Source organism: Cydia fagiglandana, chromosome 16, assembly GCF_963556715.1.
Source record: "Cydia fagiglandana chromosome 16, ilCydFagi1.1, whole genome shotgun sequence".
NCBI lineage: Eukaryota > Metazoa > Arthropoda > Insecta > Lepidoptera > Tortricidae > Cydia > Cydia fagiglandana.
In genome coordinates, this window is record NC_085947.1 from 7,043,382 (window position 1) to 7,064,228 (window position 20,847).

General features: G+C 35.2%; 1 protein-coding gene across 1 annotated transcript; it reads left to right on the forward strand.

Moving 5' to 3' along the window:
- Positions 1-587: 587 nt before the first annotated feature.
- On the forward strand, positions 588-12,214 carry LOC134672214 (uncharacterized). Its single transcript, XM_063530115.1, has 3 exons — positions 588-1,892; positions 1,985-2,463; positions 11,917-12,214. The coding sequence occupies exons 1-3, from the start codon at positions 588-590 to the stop codon at positions 12,212-12,214; spliced, it is 2,082 nt and encodes a 693-aa protein (XP_063386185.1).
- Positions 12,215-20,847: the final 8,633 nt, after the last annotated feature.

Here is a 20,847-nt window from a genome sequence, read left to right on the forward strand (position 1 = left end):
AACTACCATGGAGACGTATTCAGACTTTAAAAATATGATATTAATTTGTTGTTAATCTCGTTCGCAAACTAATGTGATAGCGACGGTCTGAGATTAATATTTTTTTTTATTAGAATACGCTTTTTGTAAATACCATTCAGTAACGATACTGTCAGCAAATATTGGTCCTCCCTCGACAGCCTTCACCATTGTCATAGAAGACAATCTATCTCAATCTTGACATCAATGGATTTTGGATGTAAGTAATTTGTTTGTACGAACAGCAACATATATTTGACTGACAGTCAGTGACAGACAGTGGTGGATTGTGTCTTTGGAATAAAGTTTATGAATTTTCATTTGACTGTGTGTACGATGGTAGTAATGGTACCTACGACATAACATATAAGTACACCTACTACTAAAATAATTTTAAAAGAAGTGGTCGTTTCTGACATCGTAATGGTTATAAACAATTTAATCACTCCAAAATGTAGCATATAAGACCAAGCTCTCATACCGCCAGCACTCAATGCATTCTTAATTCGTTTTATGTTCTTATTACTTTATCGTGACTTGGTACCAAAGTATGTAATACTGACTAAAAAATGAAGTTATATAACCAAGCATTTATCATTATTTTATGTATTGCAATATCTCAAGCTTTTGATGAGTCAGCATTCTATTCGGAGAAAGAGACGCTAAATTTATTAACAATATCATTTACTCATACCGACCAAACAATTTTCATTGACATCGACAATGACAGCAGTGTAATTTTCAAAGACGCTTTACTAAAATGTATACACGATCAGAATCATTCCGTTATTTTGCTAAATGACGTGCCAGATTTTATTTGCGAAGGAAAAATAGTTATACTGGAGGAAAACCCTAGTATTGTCTTTACTATAAAATATCTACATCACAATGTGCTGGATAATCCATTACTGAAGTCTCTGCTAAAATCACATTGGTCACCACTGTTTATTGTGGTAACTACTGAAGACAGCTTGTATAAATGTGTAGACGGAAAATTAAATGAAGAGGCTGTCAATAACATTGAAGGATTTCTAAATGATTTATGGCACAAATACCGCATAATGCATGCATTCCTAAATCTGCCATATGTCTGCCCGAACGAATATGTTGTTTATGATGGCATCAAATCAAATGAAGGAGAATTGTATAACAGGACCATTAAACTTATTCGAGAAGAACAATTACCAGGCATAAAGTCCAAAAAGGCATCTAGGATGCTTACTCGAAATTATCCCCTTAGAGGCAATATCTTTTACCGATTCCCCACGGCTATTCAGGAATGTGAAGGTACCGATATCTACATAAAAACCAGTCAGAAAACCAGTGGCGGTTTTTGTGGATTGGACGGCCTCGTAATGTCAGATATAGTGACACACTTTAAATTTAATTTATCATTGCCATCCTTGGGCTCGGATTCCCTCAAATATGGATATCAGCAGCAAGATGGAGTTATAACAGGAAGCTTAGGACATATAGTGAGAAAAGATGTGGACTTGTCCTTTAACTCGAGGTTCATGACGAAATATATCACGGGGCAACAGAAATACATATTCCTATATCCTGTTGCAAATGACGCTCTTTGCGTCGTTTTGAAACAACCTGAAGAGGAACCTCTATGGCGGTATCCCATCAACGCTTTTAGTATTCCGCAGTGGATATTCATTCTCGCCTGCCTCACTAGCATTGGAGTCATAATGTGGGCATTTGCAAAGATCAAATATAAAATTAATAATACTAGAGCTACGCTCCTCTCTTACGTCTTGAACTCTATAAATGCTGGTCTGTTTGGCTTCTTTTTTAAACGAAGAACTAACTTACTTCTGTTTAGAGCTAGCTGCTTGTATGCTTCAATTATGCTGCTCGCGGAATATCAGGCAAGTTTTTTTCGTTTTTAACTTGTTGCTAAAATCATGCTCTTCTTATAAGAATCTAAAGTTTAAAAAAGTCTTTCTTTCGTCATTTCTAGGGTTACATAAATTACATATTTACAACCCGCGTCCGATACGACGTTTTATATAGCTTGTCACAATTTGCGGAGTCGGGCACTGTAATTCAAACGTCACCATCCATATACACCTTCATAAATGAGACTGTCAACGAAGTCGGAGAGGTCCTTCTATCTCGAATGATACTAATGGAGAACACTGATTCATTCGAATACGTCGTGCATCACTCGAACACTGCGACTTTGGAAAGGAAAACTGATGCGATTATGTGGATTCTAATGAAATACACAGACGGATCCGGCAGGCCTACATTATATGTAATGGATGATTCTGTTCGCTCTTTCTACTTAGCGTATATTGCAAATTTGGGTAAGTTTTCTATATTCATCATTTCAAGATACGCTAATATACCAACCACTGACGCGGTGTTTCCAACTCTGCCAATCCAATCTGATTCTTCGTTTACCTACATTCATCTTCTAAAACGCATGCTCCGAGCGTAAGTACATGCTTGACGCTGACGCCGGCCGTCAACTTACATCTTTTTTAACCAGCGAAATGCTATACCTACATGGAAGTATTCTGTCCGCTCAATTATGACCCAACGCAAACTACCCCGCTATAGGCGGTACTTACAAACTGCTCGATTGGCAATTTCAGTACGACCGAGATGACAGTCAGTGACAAATGGCTAAATTGATTTATAAAAACAACGTTTTTTTTGTAATTAAAAATATATTCACGTGTCGTGAAGTGGTGCAGAAGTTATTTTAGTTCATACCAAGGACAGTGGAATCACTTTTCACTTGTAGTAAACAGATAACTTCAGTAGAATTTGGAAAAAACATGACGATTTGTTTTCAATACTACCGTGCTAAGCTAAAACGTAACAACTGCATACGACTTTCATAACAACATACGACTTTTTAAATTGCGAGGATAATAGGGATGGTGTTATGCTAAATGAAGTAGACTATTTTATTAACTTGTGTTTGGTTTAGGTATTTTCTATATAATTATAAATGTAGTAATAAATTCCTTCTTACAGATTTGTATTTTCCTTTTTTAGTGTTCCGTACAAAACTTTGTTTACGGAACACTTATGGGATCACTTCGGTCTTGCAAATCAGTTAAATACGTTTTTCTCAGAGACCGTTTGACATAGATACCTAAAATTTGGAACAGTTATAGCAATTACCACCACTCATATTGTAAATAAGTCAAAACTGCTTATTTCTTATTAAAGGGGGAAATTTAGGGGGTTGAGAGGGGTAGGCTGAAACTTTTTTCATTTGTAAGAATCGTGTGGGGTACCATTAGAAAGCTTGCAAAAAATTGAGTCGATGGACTGATTTTGACTTCATTTTAGACTGCAATAGTTTCGTCAAAAAATGCATTTAAAGTTGCAAGTTTTCATACAAAAATTTTCACCTCTGTCCTGGCGATTTTCGCGAAAACTATAGCTAACAGGCAGCTGACCAGTCAATACCCAACTTAAAGAAGCATGGAGACGGCGGGAAAATTATCAGCTTAACTTTATCTTTATTAGTTTTTCAACTGCAGCTTGACCTTTGGTTGCTTAGGGCTAGCTAACTGATGCTTACACTGGTCAATTCATATTAGGCGAGAAACATCCTTAGTTAAAACTTTGGCATTGAAATTTATGACTTATGTCTTTGACATAAAGTTTAATTCTGCTTGCTTATTTTTGTGGGATATTTAATTTTATCTTAATAGCCTACTATAAGTATGAGAGAGATCTACAAAATACGACCTTATTATATTGCAAATAAGTTTCAATTTCGAACGGGCTTTCCAAGCAATGGACTAGCATCTCAAAAATCTGAAAAATTCAAATTAAGAATTCCGTTCTTGACTGTCGTTGTGTTTTTTTTTCCACAATAGGACACATAGAGTTAGTAAGGCGTATAGAGATAATAAAGTCATTTAATATTTATGAACAGCTTTGGCCTCATGTATAGATTTTATTGAGAGTATCTGATTCGTCGAAACAATATACACAATATTCCTTTTCATTAAGTACCATTACATTTCTGTATTAATTGTATAATTATAATATCTATTAATTATATTCAGTACTTATGTATATTTTTGAACGGATCGGTGAGCAACAAGATTCAGGGCTATAACCGCGAAAATAGAAGTTCGCAAATTGCGAGCATTTTTCTCTGTCACTCTAATTACGCCTTCATTGGAGTAAAAGAGAAAGATCCCCGCAAATTGCGAATTTCGGTTTACGCGGTAGCCCCTCAGTCCTGTTACGAGAAAATAATTTTGGAAGACATTAATAAATAGTACCTATATGACAGTTAAATATCACAGTTTTTTAGAAACAAAGGTAAAATTGACGAAATATTTAAAGTAAGCCGATCTTGTTTTTTAGCAGTTCTAAATAATATTAAAGTCTATATATATGGCATAGAACTAGAAACAAAATCAAATAAAAAATAATAATGAGTTCTAAATTCAAATTGAAGGAGTTATGTTACATTTTAAGGTATTATAGGCCAAGCGCGCACCACGATATAAATTTTTGCGACACGATTTTAGAATCGCGCTGTAATATATCGCAGAAAATTCACTGCGCGCACTTCGATGAAAATGAAAAAGTCGACCAGTCGCTTGTCATGAAACGTGTCTTTAATATGCGATTGCTGTATGACTGGTGATCCCCGTCTATTTCCATAATTAAATGGTCAACATCTAGCGTCTCATTTTGAGACTCCATTGGAGGTGCAGGTGCCGAGATGTTGGGGTTTGGAGAGCGAAATGCCGACTGAGGTCCGGCCGGGGTGCGATTTTATTATCATAGTGCGCGCGGGGCCATACAACTCCGCATGCTGCAATTCACTTTGCGACAATCGCGTCGCGAACAATTGCGGAAAAATGTGACAAATCACAATTTAAAAATCGCTGCGATTTTTTTGTCGCATATGCGCGCACTAACATATAAACACATACGTTGCATTTCTGCGACAAAATTATCGCAGGACAAAAAATCGTGGTGCGCGCTTGGCCTTACTCTAAATTATTATAATACATCAAGCATTCGCGAGATGCTCGACTTCGGTATTCAAACACAAAGCAATAGTACAAGAATCTAACTAAATGCAAAGGCCGAAGGAGCGATTCGATTCGATCCGAAGCGTCCGACAGACGCGCGCCTCCCGTAACTTTTCCAAGTATTTTTAAGTACAAGTGTCTAAGTCGCAAAATCCAAAGGCTGAAGTCGCATTGGGCCGAAAGTCCGAAGCATCCAGGAGGTCAGTTCTAAACACAGGTAATTAATACAAGTGTCTAAATGCGAAGGCCGGAGGCCGAGCTCCGCGTAGGGCCGAAGGCCCGACGCCTGCAAGATGTCAGTGGTTAAACACAGAACTGACAGCCTGGACGCTTCGGGCCTTCGGCCCTACGCGGAGCTCGGCCTTCGGCCTTCGCATTTAGATACTTATACTATTGTTCTGTGTTTAACCCAGCAAACATTTTTGGTCGATATTCCGAAAAAGGCACCTATTTTAGGTCGCACAATTTAGGAGACCAAAATGAGGCACGTCGAATCGACGTCGTGGGCACGTGCCGGCGACATAAATGGGGAAAAAACGCACGTGCCGGCGACGTATTTATTGACGGTAAATTAGTGATTACAACCATTAGGTCAACACTAGGTCATGTTTCCGATGTGGATTCGACGTCGCCACGACGTGCCGCGTAGTGAAAATGTACTAATTTGGTATTCTTTACCACCTTTAGACGTGATGGCGACATATTTTTATCCATATAATTACTCTGCGAGGCAATATTTAGATGAGACGCGATGAAGAGAAAAAGAGACACAAACATTTTACGCTTATATATTCTTTTCACTCAGAAACAAAATGTCTAATGTCTAACAAGAAAACAACTTTAAGTTGTGCAATGATAATGGCGGCCACTAAGTCATGTAAAATAATTTAGGCCGATTACGCTGATGAAGAACGATGAAATCTAGTGCACAGAAAATTTTTTCGTGCAGTATGTTAGGTTTACATACAAAACTATCGATGGGCTTTTGAAATATTTAAGTTTTCAATATTTTATAAAATCAAAATGCATATATTTGCTTGTAATTGAGTGTTGTAATTGAATATTTGTGTGTGTGAGTGTATTGACTTGATCAAAAATATTGTTTTATTTTGAATATTAGCACAATGAAGTACCGTGCGATGGCACCATTCAAGATATAACAACTTAAGTTATGCAATTTCATATTTAGCATCTCGTTATAATGAAAGAAAATGGCGGCACAACCTTATGGTATTGATAGTACTTTACAAGTGATTTTAACTATATGGTCGCAATTTGGTATCTATTTTAAGTAACATTTACCTAAAATTAGTAGCTAAATCGACATAAAATCGACGACCTAAAGGTCTCCGTATAAGAAATAATTACGTCGCAAATACACCTAAAATGTCTTATTAGTACATTTGACCTATTGGTCAGACTTTGCAGTTAATTTTACCTAATATTTCGACTTATTTTCAACCATTAAGTCCCTGACTTCATGGTCCCCGTATAAGAAATAATTACGTCGCATATACACCTAAAATGCCTTATTAGTACATTTGACCTATTGGTCAGGGTTCGAAGTTAATATTACCTAATATTTCGACAGATTTTCAACCATAAAGTCCCTGACTTCATGGTCTCCGTATAAGAAATAATTACGTCGCATATACACCTAAAAGGCCTTATTAGTATATTTGACCTATTGGTCAGGGTACAAAGTTAATTTTACCTAGTAATAGGACTTATTTTCAACCATTAAGTCCGTGACTTCATAGTCCCCGTATAAGTAATAATTACGTCGCAAATACACCTAAAATACCTTATTAGTAGATTTGACCTATTGGTCAGGGTTTAAGGTTAATTTTACCTAATATTTTGCCTTATTTTCAACCCCTAAGTCCCTGACTTCATGGTGTATTTATGAAGTGAAATTTACGTTTTATTATCCCTATATTTTGACTTGGAAGTAAAAGTGTACAATACGTAAAATAATTGGTGACTTAGGACGTCATTTTCACTTAAATTGGAAAAATCTTCTTCGAGCCTAGGAAAAAATACTTAAAATGTTTGCTGGGAAGTACTAACATCCTGGACGCTTCGGGCCTTCGGCCCTACGCGGAGCTCGGCCTTCGGCTTTCGCATTTAGACACTTGTACTATTGTTCTGTGTTAAAGCACTGACATCCTGGACGCTTCGGGCCTTCGGGCTACGCGGAGGTCGGCCTTTGGCCTTCACATTTAGACACTTGTACTATTGCTCTGTGCTAAAGCGATGACATTTTGCTAAAGCTCGGCCTTCGGCCTTCGCACTTAGACACTTTGTACTATTGTTCTGTGTGTGTAGTTGAATACGGTACCCTAAAAACAGGCAAACAACCTCTGTAAAATGTAACGATGCGAGCGGTACGGCTACCATCAGTTTGGCATTGACATAAACGCTACCGTGGGCGTGAACGTAATTTACTTTCTATGCATCTCGCTCGTACTGACATATTAGTGCGAAAGAGTGGTTCCTACCTATAGGAAGTAAATTACGTTCACGATATCGTTTATGTCAATGCCAAACTGATGGTAGCCGTACGGAACACTAAATGCCTCGAGCTATCTCGGACTTGGCCAAATTATTATTTCATGAGATGGAGCTATAAAAAAGCTACCTAGTTATTTCAAATTAATAATTAAATTTGGTATTGTCATTTTACATTACTTTCCATTCAGATTCCCACAAGATGCTATTCGCAGAGAACTATGGAAAAAAGCTGTCCAATTAAAGAGACATGAAATTGAGTGGATGCCTGGCAAGATATCTAGAATATGTTCTATTCATGAGATATAACCCGTGAGATAATCATACCCGGTCTCCTATTGTTGGAAGTGTAACGCTGGCCATCACATAATTTGAATTTGAAAATATGTCAAGGCCTGCTGGCGTTCGTTTTCTTCCTGTCACTCGACAATAAATTTTTCCGTATGATGTCACGTAATTTGAAATAATATTGTATTTTTTGAAATATTTGTGCACAAATGTAATTAATTTAATAACACCTATATGTAGATACATTTTTCCTATCATGCCACGTATGATGTCACGTAATTTGAAATAATATTGTATTTTTTGAAATATTTGTGCACAAATGTAATTAATTTAATAACACCTATATGTAGATACATTTTTCCTATCATGCTTTCACTGAATTAATTTAACAAATACACACATTATCTGAAAATGTTGATCATTTGAATCCACCCTCTACTGTCACATTTATGTAGGTTCTCTCTCAAGCCATTTCCGTCAGTAGAAAAGAGCGGCAAACATATTAACTCACATTATAGACGGGTCTAACGCGAATTATATTCAATTACCTTGATTTACCGACGTAAACCAGTTTCGTTTCGTATAATGTGAGTTAATATGTGTTCAAAACGCGAAAGTTTAAAATATTATAGAGCGGCAAATTTAGAAAATGTAAGCGCGCGAACCGCTGTGGTCCTATACAAAATTTTAATTTTGCACCTTTTTCTACTGACAAACTTGCTTGACCGGGATATATACATATAAAATATTCTCAACTGAAAGTGGGGATTTATTGTGACTCCGCCTGTTCAAATATTTTTGACCCGATTCGTGTACCCATGTAAATTTTGCAGACTGTATAGCAAAGAATATAATACTCACTAGGAGAAGAACGATAACTCCATACAAAAAAATGTCCCCTTCAAAAGTTCGTTTATACTACTAGCGCTCGGTAGGATACCATTGTAATTAGAATTGACAACCCGTTTAGCATAGCGGGTATTGGCAGTAATCCAGTTCAGGAAGCTAATGGTCCTGGGTTCGAATCCCGGAGAGGGAATTTCTTTTTGTATTATTTTATTTTTTGTTGGGGTCAGGTTTTTAAGAGCCCATCAACGTGCACACTAGCGCCACTGCTGAATACATTAAACTAATTTTTATGTTACTGGATTCGTCAACCTACCCGTTCAAAACTAAAACGGCCGTTTTTGTTTTGAGCTCATAGATTGACGAATCCAGCAACATAAAAACTAGTTTAATGTATTCAAAAGGTACTTAAATACACAATACAGTCAGTAGCGGCCCCTTTTTTAAATACCTGTCGTTAAATTTAAATAATCACGATTATTTATTTCAGCAGTGGTGCTAGTGTGCACGTTGTTGGGCTCTTAAATTAGCATATCACAAATAAATAAAGAAATACGTTATAAGATAATGATTAGGTACTATATTTAAAAATTCGTCAAATATAAAAGGTTACAAAAAGTTACGTATTATTAAGATATAAATATTTTCATTCCTATTAGGATTACTCTATATACAGGGCGTCCCACGGCTATGCCACATGGAGGGAAAGTACCCTAAATATTGTAGATGGAACATTTTACTGAAAGAAGACATTATTTTAATTTAAAAAACAATTTAAACTGCATTCATAGATTTTTAAATAATTACATGGTTGAACCGGGAATCGAACCCGCCGCACGAGAAAAAAAATCACCCTGTAGCTTTATCATACCGATCGAAAGGCTTGATCATAAGGATTATTTTTTGCTAAAGAACATAGTGTCAGAAACAAAAGGAAGACCATGAATTTTAACATTTGATGTGAAATTTAGCGAAATAATCAAAAGAGTGCGGCTTTGTATTCAACAGAATGAGACTACATTTTGAGCATTTGATAAATTAAATTGATTAATTTTGAATTAAAAATGTTAAAATTCATGGGCTTCCTTTTATTTCCGACACTATGTTATTTAGCAAAAAATAATCCTTATGATCAAGCCTTTCGATCGGTATGATAAAGCTACAGGGTGATTTTTTTTCTCGTGCGGCGGGTTCGATTCCCGGTTCAACCATGTAATTATTTAAAAATCTATGAATGCAGTTTAAATTGTTTTTTAAATTAAAATAATGTCTTCTTTCAGTAAAATATTCCATCTACAATATTTAGGGTACTTTCCCTCCATGTGGCATAGCCGTGGGACGCCCTGTATGTTAGGAGCAATACATATGAATACATACATTGATATGGCAAATGGTTACAAGTTGTTATTACATCTATCCGGTTATCGGACATTTCTGCTCCACAGCTCCACGCAGCGTTCTTGGTCACCGGAAAACTAGTCTGTATATGCAGCAGATACGTGCCCTTTGAGCTTTTTCCAAGAAATCATATGACGGATTATATTATTATCTCACGCTCAAGCCATGATTCACTTTCTAAAACAAAATAGTCACAAATTAAAAAATATAATCTAACTTCCTAATTACTAACGTCGCTAATTCCTAAGGTCTAAATTTACCAGCTTACTCGTAAACAATGAGAGGTTTTACATCTATGATGAATTTAGATTATAATTTCGGATGCGATATAGCGTCCGCGGGACTTACGGGGATAGTAAGATTAAATTATTATATTTGAATTTGGTAATTAGTACGCTCATTTTTATTTAAAGATTGATATATTTCTTACCTTGAAATTATCGCTGTTTCTGGTTTACTACAACGGTTTCCACACACACATTAGGGCTTTTCATAATCCGGATAAGAATTGTTGATGAAGTCGCCATTGCCGGATACATAATACAGCAAGGAAGGAAGAGAGACAACGGTTTAAATTTAACTAAGTCTGTACGAAGACGCATTTAGATATGTTGCTCGTACATATGAATAGTTTTTATTTTTAAATTAATAGGTAAATAAATATATTTCAAGTGAATAAATCGTTTTATATGAAAATTAATAATTTTGGCGTTAAATGACTTAAATGACAGCATTGACATTACAGACTTTTGTCTTGTCTATGTTCTTACCGGCCAGACTCAAATCAAGGCCTATCAAAGAGGCCTATTGACAAAGATTTTTTTTTAATTTTATCAAGGAGGGTAGAGGCACGTCTACCCTTCATAGATTTTATGAACATAGACAAAGACAAACTGAAATAGATAATAATTTACATATTTCAAAAAATAAATTATAATTTACATATGACTTTGACTACTTCATAAAATACAAATCAAAATATATTTGATAAAATAATTGGATTTGTTCCTAGAAATCGTATACACAAAGCCAGTTCTAGCAATGTTGCTGTAGTAAAATATTTTTATGGTAATTACTGGCAATACAGCTCTAGAAACGGAGCACATGTATAATTATGAAGGGTCACGTCATTCCAAGGAAGTCAATAGGCCTTGCTGTATAGCCAGTCCTATTTCTAAGATCAAGTTCGCCATACATTTACTATGGCGTACTTGATCTTAGAAAAACGGACAGACTACACCTGAACGTGACTTCGCACTGCCATGCAGATTGATAATAAAATATACAAAATACTTATTATAACGGAATACATTTATACAACAATGATATATGTATTTACTTATGTTGAGTTAGTCTGTCATGTCATAACAACATTTTAACTAGTTATCTTTTAATCTGCATTAAATTATTATACGTGAATTATTTGACTGGTTCTTCACTGTATGGCATAAACCTATCCCTGTCCAAGTCATATTCTAATCAAATATAAACCGCGAACTCTCAGCGGCCAGTACGTACAGCAAGAAGGTTATTAGCGGATTAATGTCGCTGATTGGTAGTTATTGACATTATATGCATTTCATCTACACTTAGCTATTACCATTAGTGTAATAAAGATGACTATTATTTCGTTTACCAGCTTTGATTACAGGCTCTGTAAACGCGTCGTCTTATTTGAATGTAGGCGTAATTGTGTATGTGTGCTAATTTGGCCCGAGAATTTGAACGGTAATGTTCCTAAAGGCGGTATCCTTAGTTATATATGATCGCAGTTTTTAACCAATTTCAACTTTCTAAAAGCAATCAAAATTCCAAATAACCCGAGGTTTACAAATATGACTTTTTTTACAGAATTCCCATTTGTGGGCATGATTGACGTGTACATAATGAGTCTATTCGAGACGGGCTTGATAGATATGTACTACGCGTGGACGAGCCGCGCTCTGGGGCTGCAGGTGACGCTGCCCTACCTGTACTCGGAGCCGCGGCCCGCATCCAAGATAGGCATGAAGGAACAAGTCATCGCTTTCACTGTGCTCTTGGTGGGATACGCCGCCTCTGTTATCACGTTCGTTATGGAAATTTGGTTTGATAGACGGCAGAAATATCCTTTCATACATTAAGTATTTTGTGTGTTTTAACAGCTACTAGGTGATCATTATTGTTATTGCTGTCTGTGTTTGTTTGTCGCTTTCTGCTTTTGTTCCACTAACACATAGTTTTTAATCTTGATTTTTACTAACCATTATGGGCCATTGTTGTCTTTTAAATAAAGAAATTGAATTAAACTTACTCGTGAAGAAGGTAGGTAATCTTCGCTTTATAGAAAGGCAAGCCTTTCATCAGTTCCATAGGACAATTACGTGCACTACAGCTTGTTCGAGGCTCGCGTGCTGAAACAATGGCAGCCACGTCTTTCTGAACAAAAGGTGTGATATTTCAGCGATTCTTGGAGAATCTACCGAATCATGCACACTATGCACAGGAACAAGTCACACCAGAAAACTATTGTCGCCAAAATGATATTAAAATTATTTTCAATTGCATTGGCAGTTGTAGACGCCATATATAAATTAAGTTTATTCAATAATATGATGATATGTAATCGCGTTGTAAATAGATATTATTAATAGTACTCTATTTGTTCAAAATTACTTACGGAAGTTTTTACTGGGAATATAAAGAAATAGCGTTTTTAGAGTGTTTTATATAAGGTATCAAAAGATAACAAAAATAAATTATTTGTCATGTCAACTTTTATTTTCAAAATATATAATTTTAACAATAATGTGATAACAAAATCTGAGGAACCATTACTAATTATAATACACCTCCCACTACATTGCAACCCTTAAACAACCTTCTAAACTAAATTCTACCAAAAACAAAGAAAACAAAACGATTTATAAATCAAACATTATTACAATAAATATCAATCATAATGTTGAGCATTTAGGTAAAAAATCGTATCACTAAATGGTAAAACAATATATTGTCATCTAGATCTATCTAACTTAAGTATAATAATAATTATATGATATTCAGCCTATATAGTTAATAAGAGCAGTGCATTAATATTTACATATAGGTATCTTTACGACCTAAAAACTGTATGAACGAAAATGAAATGCATTATTACCGAAATCTATTATTAATATTAGGTATATTTCCCAATGTTTTCCGATCTTGAAGATGTGTAAGTGCTGAGAAATTAATTTTCACATCTTCAAATCGTACCAAATACATACGTATGTCTATATCTGCATCTTGACTTTAAAGCATCAATGACAATTATAATAGGTATCCATAATGATTATATGTACATAATTATCGTTGGTGTCATTGTATTTAGAATTTGTTTTGTACTTTTTTTTTTACAAAACACCAAGATGACATACGCTTGTCTACCAGTTAACCATAGTGTCAATCAGATACACATGTACAATTGCACATATTTTATTTATACATATTTACGAATAATGTACCAGGTACCCATTGAAATGACTGACCGATATAATTTGGCGATAATACAACTGTGAAATTACGTTACATCTGATTTTATTATTATGTACCGTTTGACATAATTATTTAAATAGATATCATTACAATAGGTTAAAATATACATAGTTATTAGTTACTCTTTACAGAAAAATGAGACTACGGACGAATAAATAAGATCGAAATTCAACCAATAATCTGTACAAAAATCTAATGTAGATATTTTTTTATGATAAATTATACATTACGGTTGACAATAATTTAAATGTAATATACACTAACCTGAATAGACTTCTGGATTTTCTAAAGTCAACTTCAGTGATAGGGTTTCATATTGAAAACTTTTTAATATACTTAAGAATAACACCACCACACGCTGTAACATTAAAAAATAGAAAGGTATAAATTAATAATTTTAAAAAATCTGTTCTCAATTCTTACATATCGTTTCAGCAGTAAAACTATTCAATTGCCAAATGTTGGTATATATTCCGTAGACCGATTTGGCCGTATTTAGTTTTTTTGGCGTTATGGCAGTTTAGAAAAGTAATATATAGTAGAGGTTTTTACATTTATAACAAACCAATTTACATAAATAAATTTCAGCTTTATTGATATAGGTACTTTATATTTGTTAAAATAAATAATGTATATCATGTATTTTAAGGGTTAACAAAATTAATTATTTAACATAAACCTGACTAGAATTTTGTAACGTTCAATACGTATATAATCGATTCACGGTTAAACCACATAGATGTTTGACGTTTAAAATAACACTTGCACTGTCTGGGTTATCAAATTCGCTGCAGACTTATCGTGCTGTAGCTCTATCACAATCCAGTTTTGAATATTTCCATCTTTATTTTACTAAACCGTATCTGGGCTAGCACTACATTAAGGGCAATCGAATTTCAGTCTCATATACTTAGGTACCTCATGTAACCCATGTTTGAAGTATCATTTTTATTTAATTTATTTGGAAAGCAAACAGAAATAAGTGAGCAATTAATCTACACTATCAATTATTACTACATACGTTCTACGATTACTTTTTTTTGAGTCAAAATTTAGATTAATGGCAAGTGGTTTTAAATAGCATATGTAAATTTCTTTGATTTTTTCAGCCATTGTATCACTACAATAAAATAGTAAAACAGGGCTCATACTACCGCCCGCGGCCCGGCTCCGGCCAAAGAGAGAGACGAGACAAGTTATTTATAGTCCGTTCTTTTTAGCATTAGAAAGAACTTCGCAGAAGTAAGCTTGTGGTTCCAAATCCGGCACTTTTAGCGATAATAATTTGAAGTAAATTATATGTATTGACCATGCTACATTAGATAATTCAATAATTATTAACAAATAACGAGCCTGATAAAAACCCCTCATGATCAGGTCATCTAAAAAGGCAAAAGCCTAAGTAGTAAAATTCCTAGAACGCACAACAGCTAGCTAGCAAAATGCCTGAAACGCACCATGCCTGCTTTTTTTATTACCTAAATCGCATTAGGACCTAATAGCAAAATACCTGAAACGCACCATGTCTGCTTTTTTGATTACCTAAATCGCATTAGGACCTAGTAGCAAAATGCCTGAAACGCACCATGTCTGCTTTTTTGATTACCTAAATCGCATTAGGACCTAGTAGCAAAATGCCAGAAACGCACCATGTCGTCTAACAGGTAACCTACCTACCTTTTAGTCAGCGATATAGTTCATCCCTACAACTTGTATGGTGTGACTATTTTGACACTTTGACTGCTACGAACTATATGACGCTGACTGTACAGTCGCCATCAAATGTATCGGAGCGGTCAGTGTTGTACAGTCAGCAAAAATGTACATACCAGCAGCAGCAATATGCAAATTAATAAAAGTAATTTATAAGATATTAATTGTGATAAGCCTATTTTATTGACTTTAAATTACATTTTAAATTTCACTACCTGCCAAACGCGTGGTACGGTCGCCATCAAATATATCGAAGCGGTCAGTGTACTCAAAAATATCAGACCATGATTTTTATAACCAAATAAAGGCTTTGTTAAGATATTTGTGAAGACCTTGGCCACTTCGATATGTCTGATTGCAACTGTACAACAAAGTTTTAATAGAACATGAATCCTGCGTAGCCTGCACATTTTGCGACTTGCACATCACGCTATGTGATGATGATGAGATAATTATCATGGGATTAACTGCGTATATGTAAACAATAAATAATACGAGTAAATAAATGGTTATTTTTGCAATTTTTATTTTCAAAAAATTATTCTAATGCAGATGCTGTAGTTAACTGCACCAACAGTAAAACACTTTTATAAATCTGCACAATATCAGCTACATGCTCTGCAGAAAAGTCCGAAACCGATGTACTGGAATTAATTACATCCATCCAATTTTCGGCATCTATATGGTCAATGCACACACGTGTCTGAGGTGGCATGTAAAAATTATACCGCGATAAAACCATTGCCTTCTGCAGGTACGGAACTGGGCAAAGATTCGTCGAGGAGCACATGTTGAAAATACATTTATTGCAATCGCATATTGCTCTTTTCATCGGCCGAACACTTGCACCTTTTATTCCGTCGTTGAATTCGAAGTAACCGGACATCGTTGCCTTAATTTTACTACAAATTTAGTTCGTAGCGTAGTAATACAATTTGATAAGATAAATCTACTGACAAATCTATGTCTTTCGGCACTGAATGTTGACAGAATGACTCGCTTGTAAGAAGGTTTTAAACATAGCATAAAATTCTTCAAGGGCACTGTCCAAGTGTCATAATGTCCATGGAGACAATATGTCCAAGGGTCAAAAAATGTCTATGGAGTCAATGTGTCATGGACATTCGCCTGGTGCCACACTTTGTTGTGTGCCTCGAACGTACATATGAGTCAACCAACCTATTACTCAGTGCCGCCGACGCTCATATGAGTCTATAATAAATTGTTATTTACATGTAGTCCGTTTAGTCCTATCAACTAACAGTAGAACTAAACGCATTTTTTGTCCGTGTAGTCCTATTGAGTAGGACTCAGCAGTAGAACTAAACAGACTAAGGGTCGGTTGCACCAAACCGTCGGTTAAAGTCTTGTTAAAGTTAAATATTTTTTTGTATGAAATGTTTGACAGTTCTCCATGGGTTGACAGCAGCTGCTATTTAACCGATCGGTTAATTATGCGTGGTGCAACTCACCCTACGTCACCTGTTCCCCGGAAGGCACAGGGCGGATGTTACTATTTACTACAGACGCGTCTGTGCGTTGAAGGCACCGGGAGAAAGTAACTAAAACGCGTACATCCGTTGTTGGCAGTCAATGCGATATCAATATTTTATTATTCATTAACACATTCACTGCCACTGACGCACATGTGCGTTCACCGTCATACAAGTTTGTTCCTAGGCCACGCCCCATGGCAGTGAATGCGTTAAGCAATGGATGAAAACAACGAATTTCGTTAGGAGTCTGCAATTTTTCCAAGGAAGAAATAAGAACAACAAAGCCGTTTAATAATAATCTGTGCGTAAACATTTATTTTAAATAATATAATATTATTCTTAGCTAACCAAAAAATATGTTCTCGACGAAAATAATAAGAAAACAAATAAACCTAAAGGAAATTAAACTTTCTTGCATAATAACTAAACACTTGCTCCATTAAGTCATTTGCTCCAACCTAAAAGCCTTTTACATTGACATATTTTCTTGAGAAACGCCAGCACAGAGATTTTTCCCTCATTTAGTGACATCAGCTCGTTTCTATATATCTTATCAAACTTAATGTCCTTCTGATCGCGTTTAATCTCAAATAATATTTGTCTTATTTTGAAATGTTGCCAGAGGGCTTCTTTTTTTAATTTCGTGAAAAATAATATCAGTGTTGGTTTAGTCGAAATGCGTGCGTTTATTCTACGATGCCATCCTTCAATACTATTATTCGTTCTCTGTTTCTCACCAGCACAACTAACTATTTGTGGTAAAAGTTTCACCCATTGAGATTCGAAATACTCTATGAAATCTGTCTCTTCGTCCGAACTGTTGCATTCCTGTTTAATATCAAACCAACCATCTTCAATATGTTCCGGCGGCAGCAACGGTAAACTAGCCACCAATCTTGTTATATGGCATCCTTCATAGGTCTCCGTAAGTTTTATTTTTCTGGCTTTCTTCCACACCGCCTTACTATAGTGATAGTAACACCCCGTAACTTTACAGTCCGGAAAAACGGTTTTCATGCCATTAATTTGTGCGATTTCAAAATCACACATGTAATGATTAATTTCCAAGTCAAATTCATCTTTGATTAACTGAAATAGTCGTACGTATGTCTCTTGGGTTTTATTGGGAAGAAGAGCATATATCACTGGTAATACACGAAGTGAGGTGCCATCGTCGCCAGTATTCAAATCAATGTGTAGTGTAAATAGTTGATAAAATGGCACAGGTGTCCTTTTAAACGTGCCGTCGCCGTAAAACTTAGGAGATTTGTTTGATATATGCTTCAGTGTGTTTCTGGTCAATTTTGTAGAAAATATAAGTATCTTATCTTCACTCCCATTGTTAGCCACCAGAAAGTTTTCGGCTATGATTTCAGGTATTTGAACATCACACAAATTTCTTGTTTCAGTGTATTTCACATTTAAATGCTTACGCCTCGCTCTATAAAGTGTGTCTTTTTTGGATATAAACAGAGGCATTTTTTCCACTGTTTCCGACAAAGGGTCGAGATGTTCAAAGTTGGATTCAAATATTTGCTGTACTGATGAACCGCTAGTGCAAACATCTCTTTTGCATTTGTCTACTAAAATGTCAATTTCATTTTGAGCTTCACTTCTCATACATGAGTGTTTGCTGTGGTCCATTACTTTATTTCTTTCGCCATCAAGTTTAACTGATGCGTTACATTCTCTGCGAGGACAACGCCAGCGAGTCGTTCCATCTTTATTCGTCACATTTAAGTTGTGCCTGTAACCGTTCCATAATAACACTTCTTTACCTTTTTGGCTGATAATAAAAGAAATCACGTTATTCTTTCGTTCTTTACTCACATTAGACATTCGGTCCAAACGTATAAATTGACTGAAACTCTGAAAGTACAATGACAATAATGTTACATTCTGAATATGATTCATGACACTTGACATTCAACAGCCAGTGCTTTTAGATAAAGAAGTGAGATTGTATTCAATAAGAGTATTAATACTAACTGACTAGTACTAACCCTTGACTTTGTCCGATTTGTTCTTATCATACTTTTGTAGCACGATATAGCGTGGAAACTTAATGGGCCGATTAATGGAATTAAGAAGCAAGTGTAATTTTTCTTATTTTTTACCTGCTTTAATTCCCGGGTGATACAAATGACTTTTTAAACATTTTTGAATGCAGTTTTATTTCTTTTTAGGGTTCCGTAGCCAAAATGGCAAGGAACCCTTATAGATTCGTCATGTCTGTCTGTCTGTCCGTCTGTCTGTCTGTCCGTATGTCACAGCCACTTATTTCCGAAGCTATAAGACCTATACCAATGAAACTTGGTAATTAGATGTACTTCGTGAACCGCATTAAGATTTTCACACAAAAATGAAAAATGAAAAAAATTGGGGGTCCCCATACTTCAAACTAAAACTCAAAAAAAATTTTTTCATTAAACCCATACGTGTGGGGTATCTATGGATAGGTCTTCAAAAATGATATTAAGGTTTCTTATATCATTTTTTTCTAAACTGAATAGTTTGCGCGAGAGACGCTTCCAAAGTGGTAAAATGTGTGTCCCCCCCCCCTGGAACTACTAAAATAAGCGGACGATAAAATTTAAAAAAATATATGATGTACATTACCATCAAAACTACCACCCAAATTTGGATTGAACGAAATCTAGTAAGTAGTTTTTTTTTAATTCGTCATAAATAACTTTTATGTTATATGTTACTTGCTGCTACGGAACCCTTCATGGGCGAGTCCGACTCGCACTTGGCCGCTTTTAATTTAAATAAGGGAATGTTTCCTTTAATTAAAACAAGCTAACTTTTAAGGATTTAAGCCCTCCAAGGGCCTATTTCACCACGGTGACAGGTGCGACAAATGTGAAAGTGTCCATTACTGGCTTTGCAGGCGTCCATAGGCCACAATTACCACTTACCTTCGGGCGGGATGTGTGCTAAAAAAACTTAATAATTTCGCCAATAAACAGATATTACTTTCGCGAAGAGCTTGTCAAATTGTCACAATAACACTACAATTGTAGCGGGTGCCGGGTGGCTCTATACTCCAATTTTTAATTCAAGACTAAAAAATCTACTATAATGATGCCACAGCAACAAAATTTTCGTATTATAGATCCCTATTTTGTAAAATACACGTCAAGATAATTTACTTATTGGTGTATACAGGACAATTGCTTATCAGATATACTACAATTTAGGTAAATCTAATTTAAAGTATATTGCCATTCAGCTGTTTTGCGTTTTAGACATTACATAAATTAGGCAACAGCATATTTTGTGACTCTGCTACTCAGACATTTGACGTTTTGGATGATTTAAGTCTTAGGCATTATGATTGTAATGTATTTTACTTCTTAGGTATAAAGCTTCTTAGACATCCGTTTCAGGCATTTTGCTACTTAAGCGTTTTGCTTTTTAGATGACCTGATCATGAGGGATAAAAACTGCACGCTTGCTTCTGTGGAGTTCTTTCTAATGCTAAAAAAACGAACTACGAATCCGTAAAATGAAGCGAAGGTTTGTCCGTGATCCTCGGGTCAAAATTTTTAAAGACCCTATAGTTCGTTTTTTTAGCATTAGAAATAAAACGTATGCGATCTTGACATGTCTTTTAATTGAAAAGCGCTTTTTAAATATCAGTAAATATTATTTATGAAAGCAGAAGAATAGAAATGATCGTATTAGATTCATAATTGTTACATATTTGCTGTGACTTATTATGAGAACGTGTTTTTCAATTAAAAGACACATCAAGATTGTTTACCTTATTTATAATGCTAAAAAAACGAACTATAAAGTTTAGAACAATAGTTGGGAGATCTTACGGTACCGTAGTTTTTTTTTTATATCGTTGAATAAAGATTTCAATTCCCAAAAATACCGTACATAAACTTAAAATACCGTACATAAACTCAAAATACCGTACACAAACTTAAAATTTATCTTAATTAAATAATATTGGCTCTTATTTGTCTTTTTCACTACTAGTTTAATACAATATTTTGAGCATAAATTGCAAAGTGCAT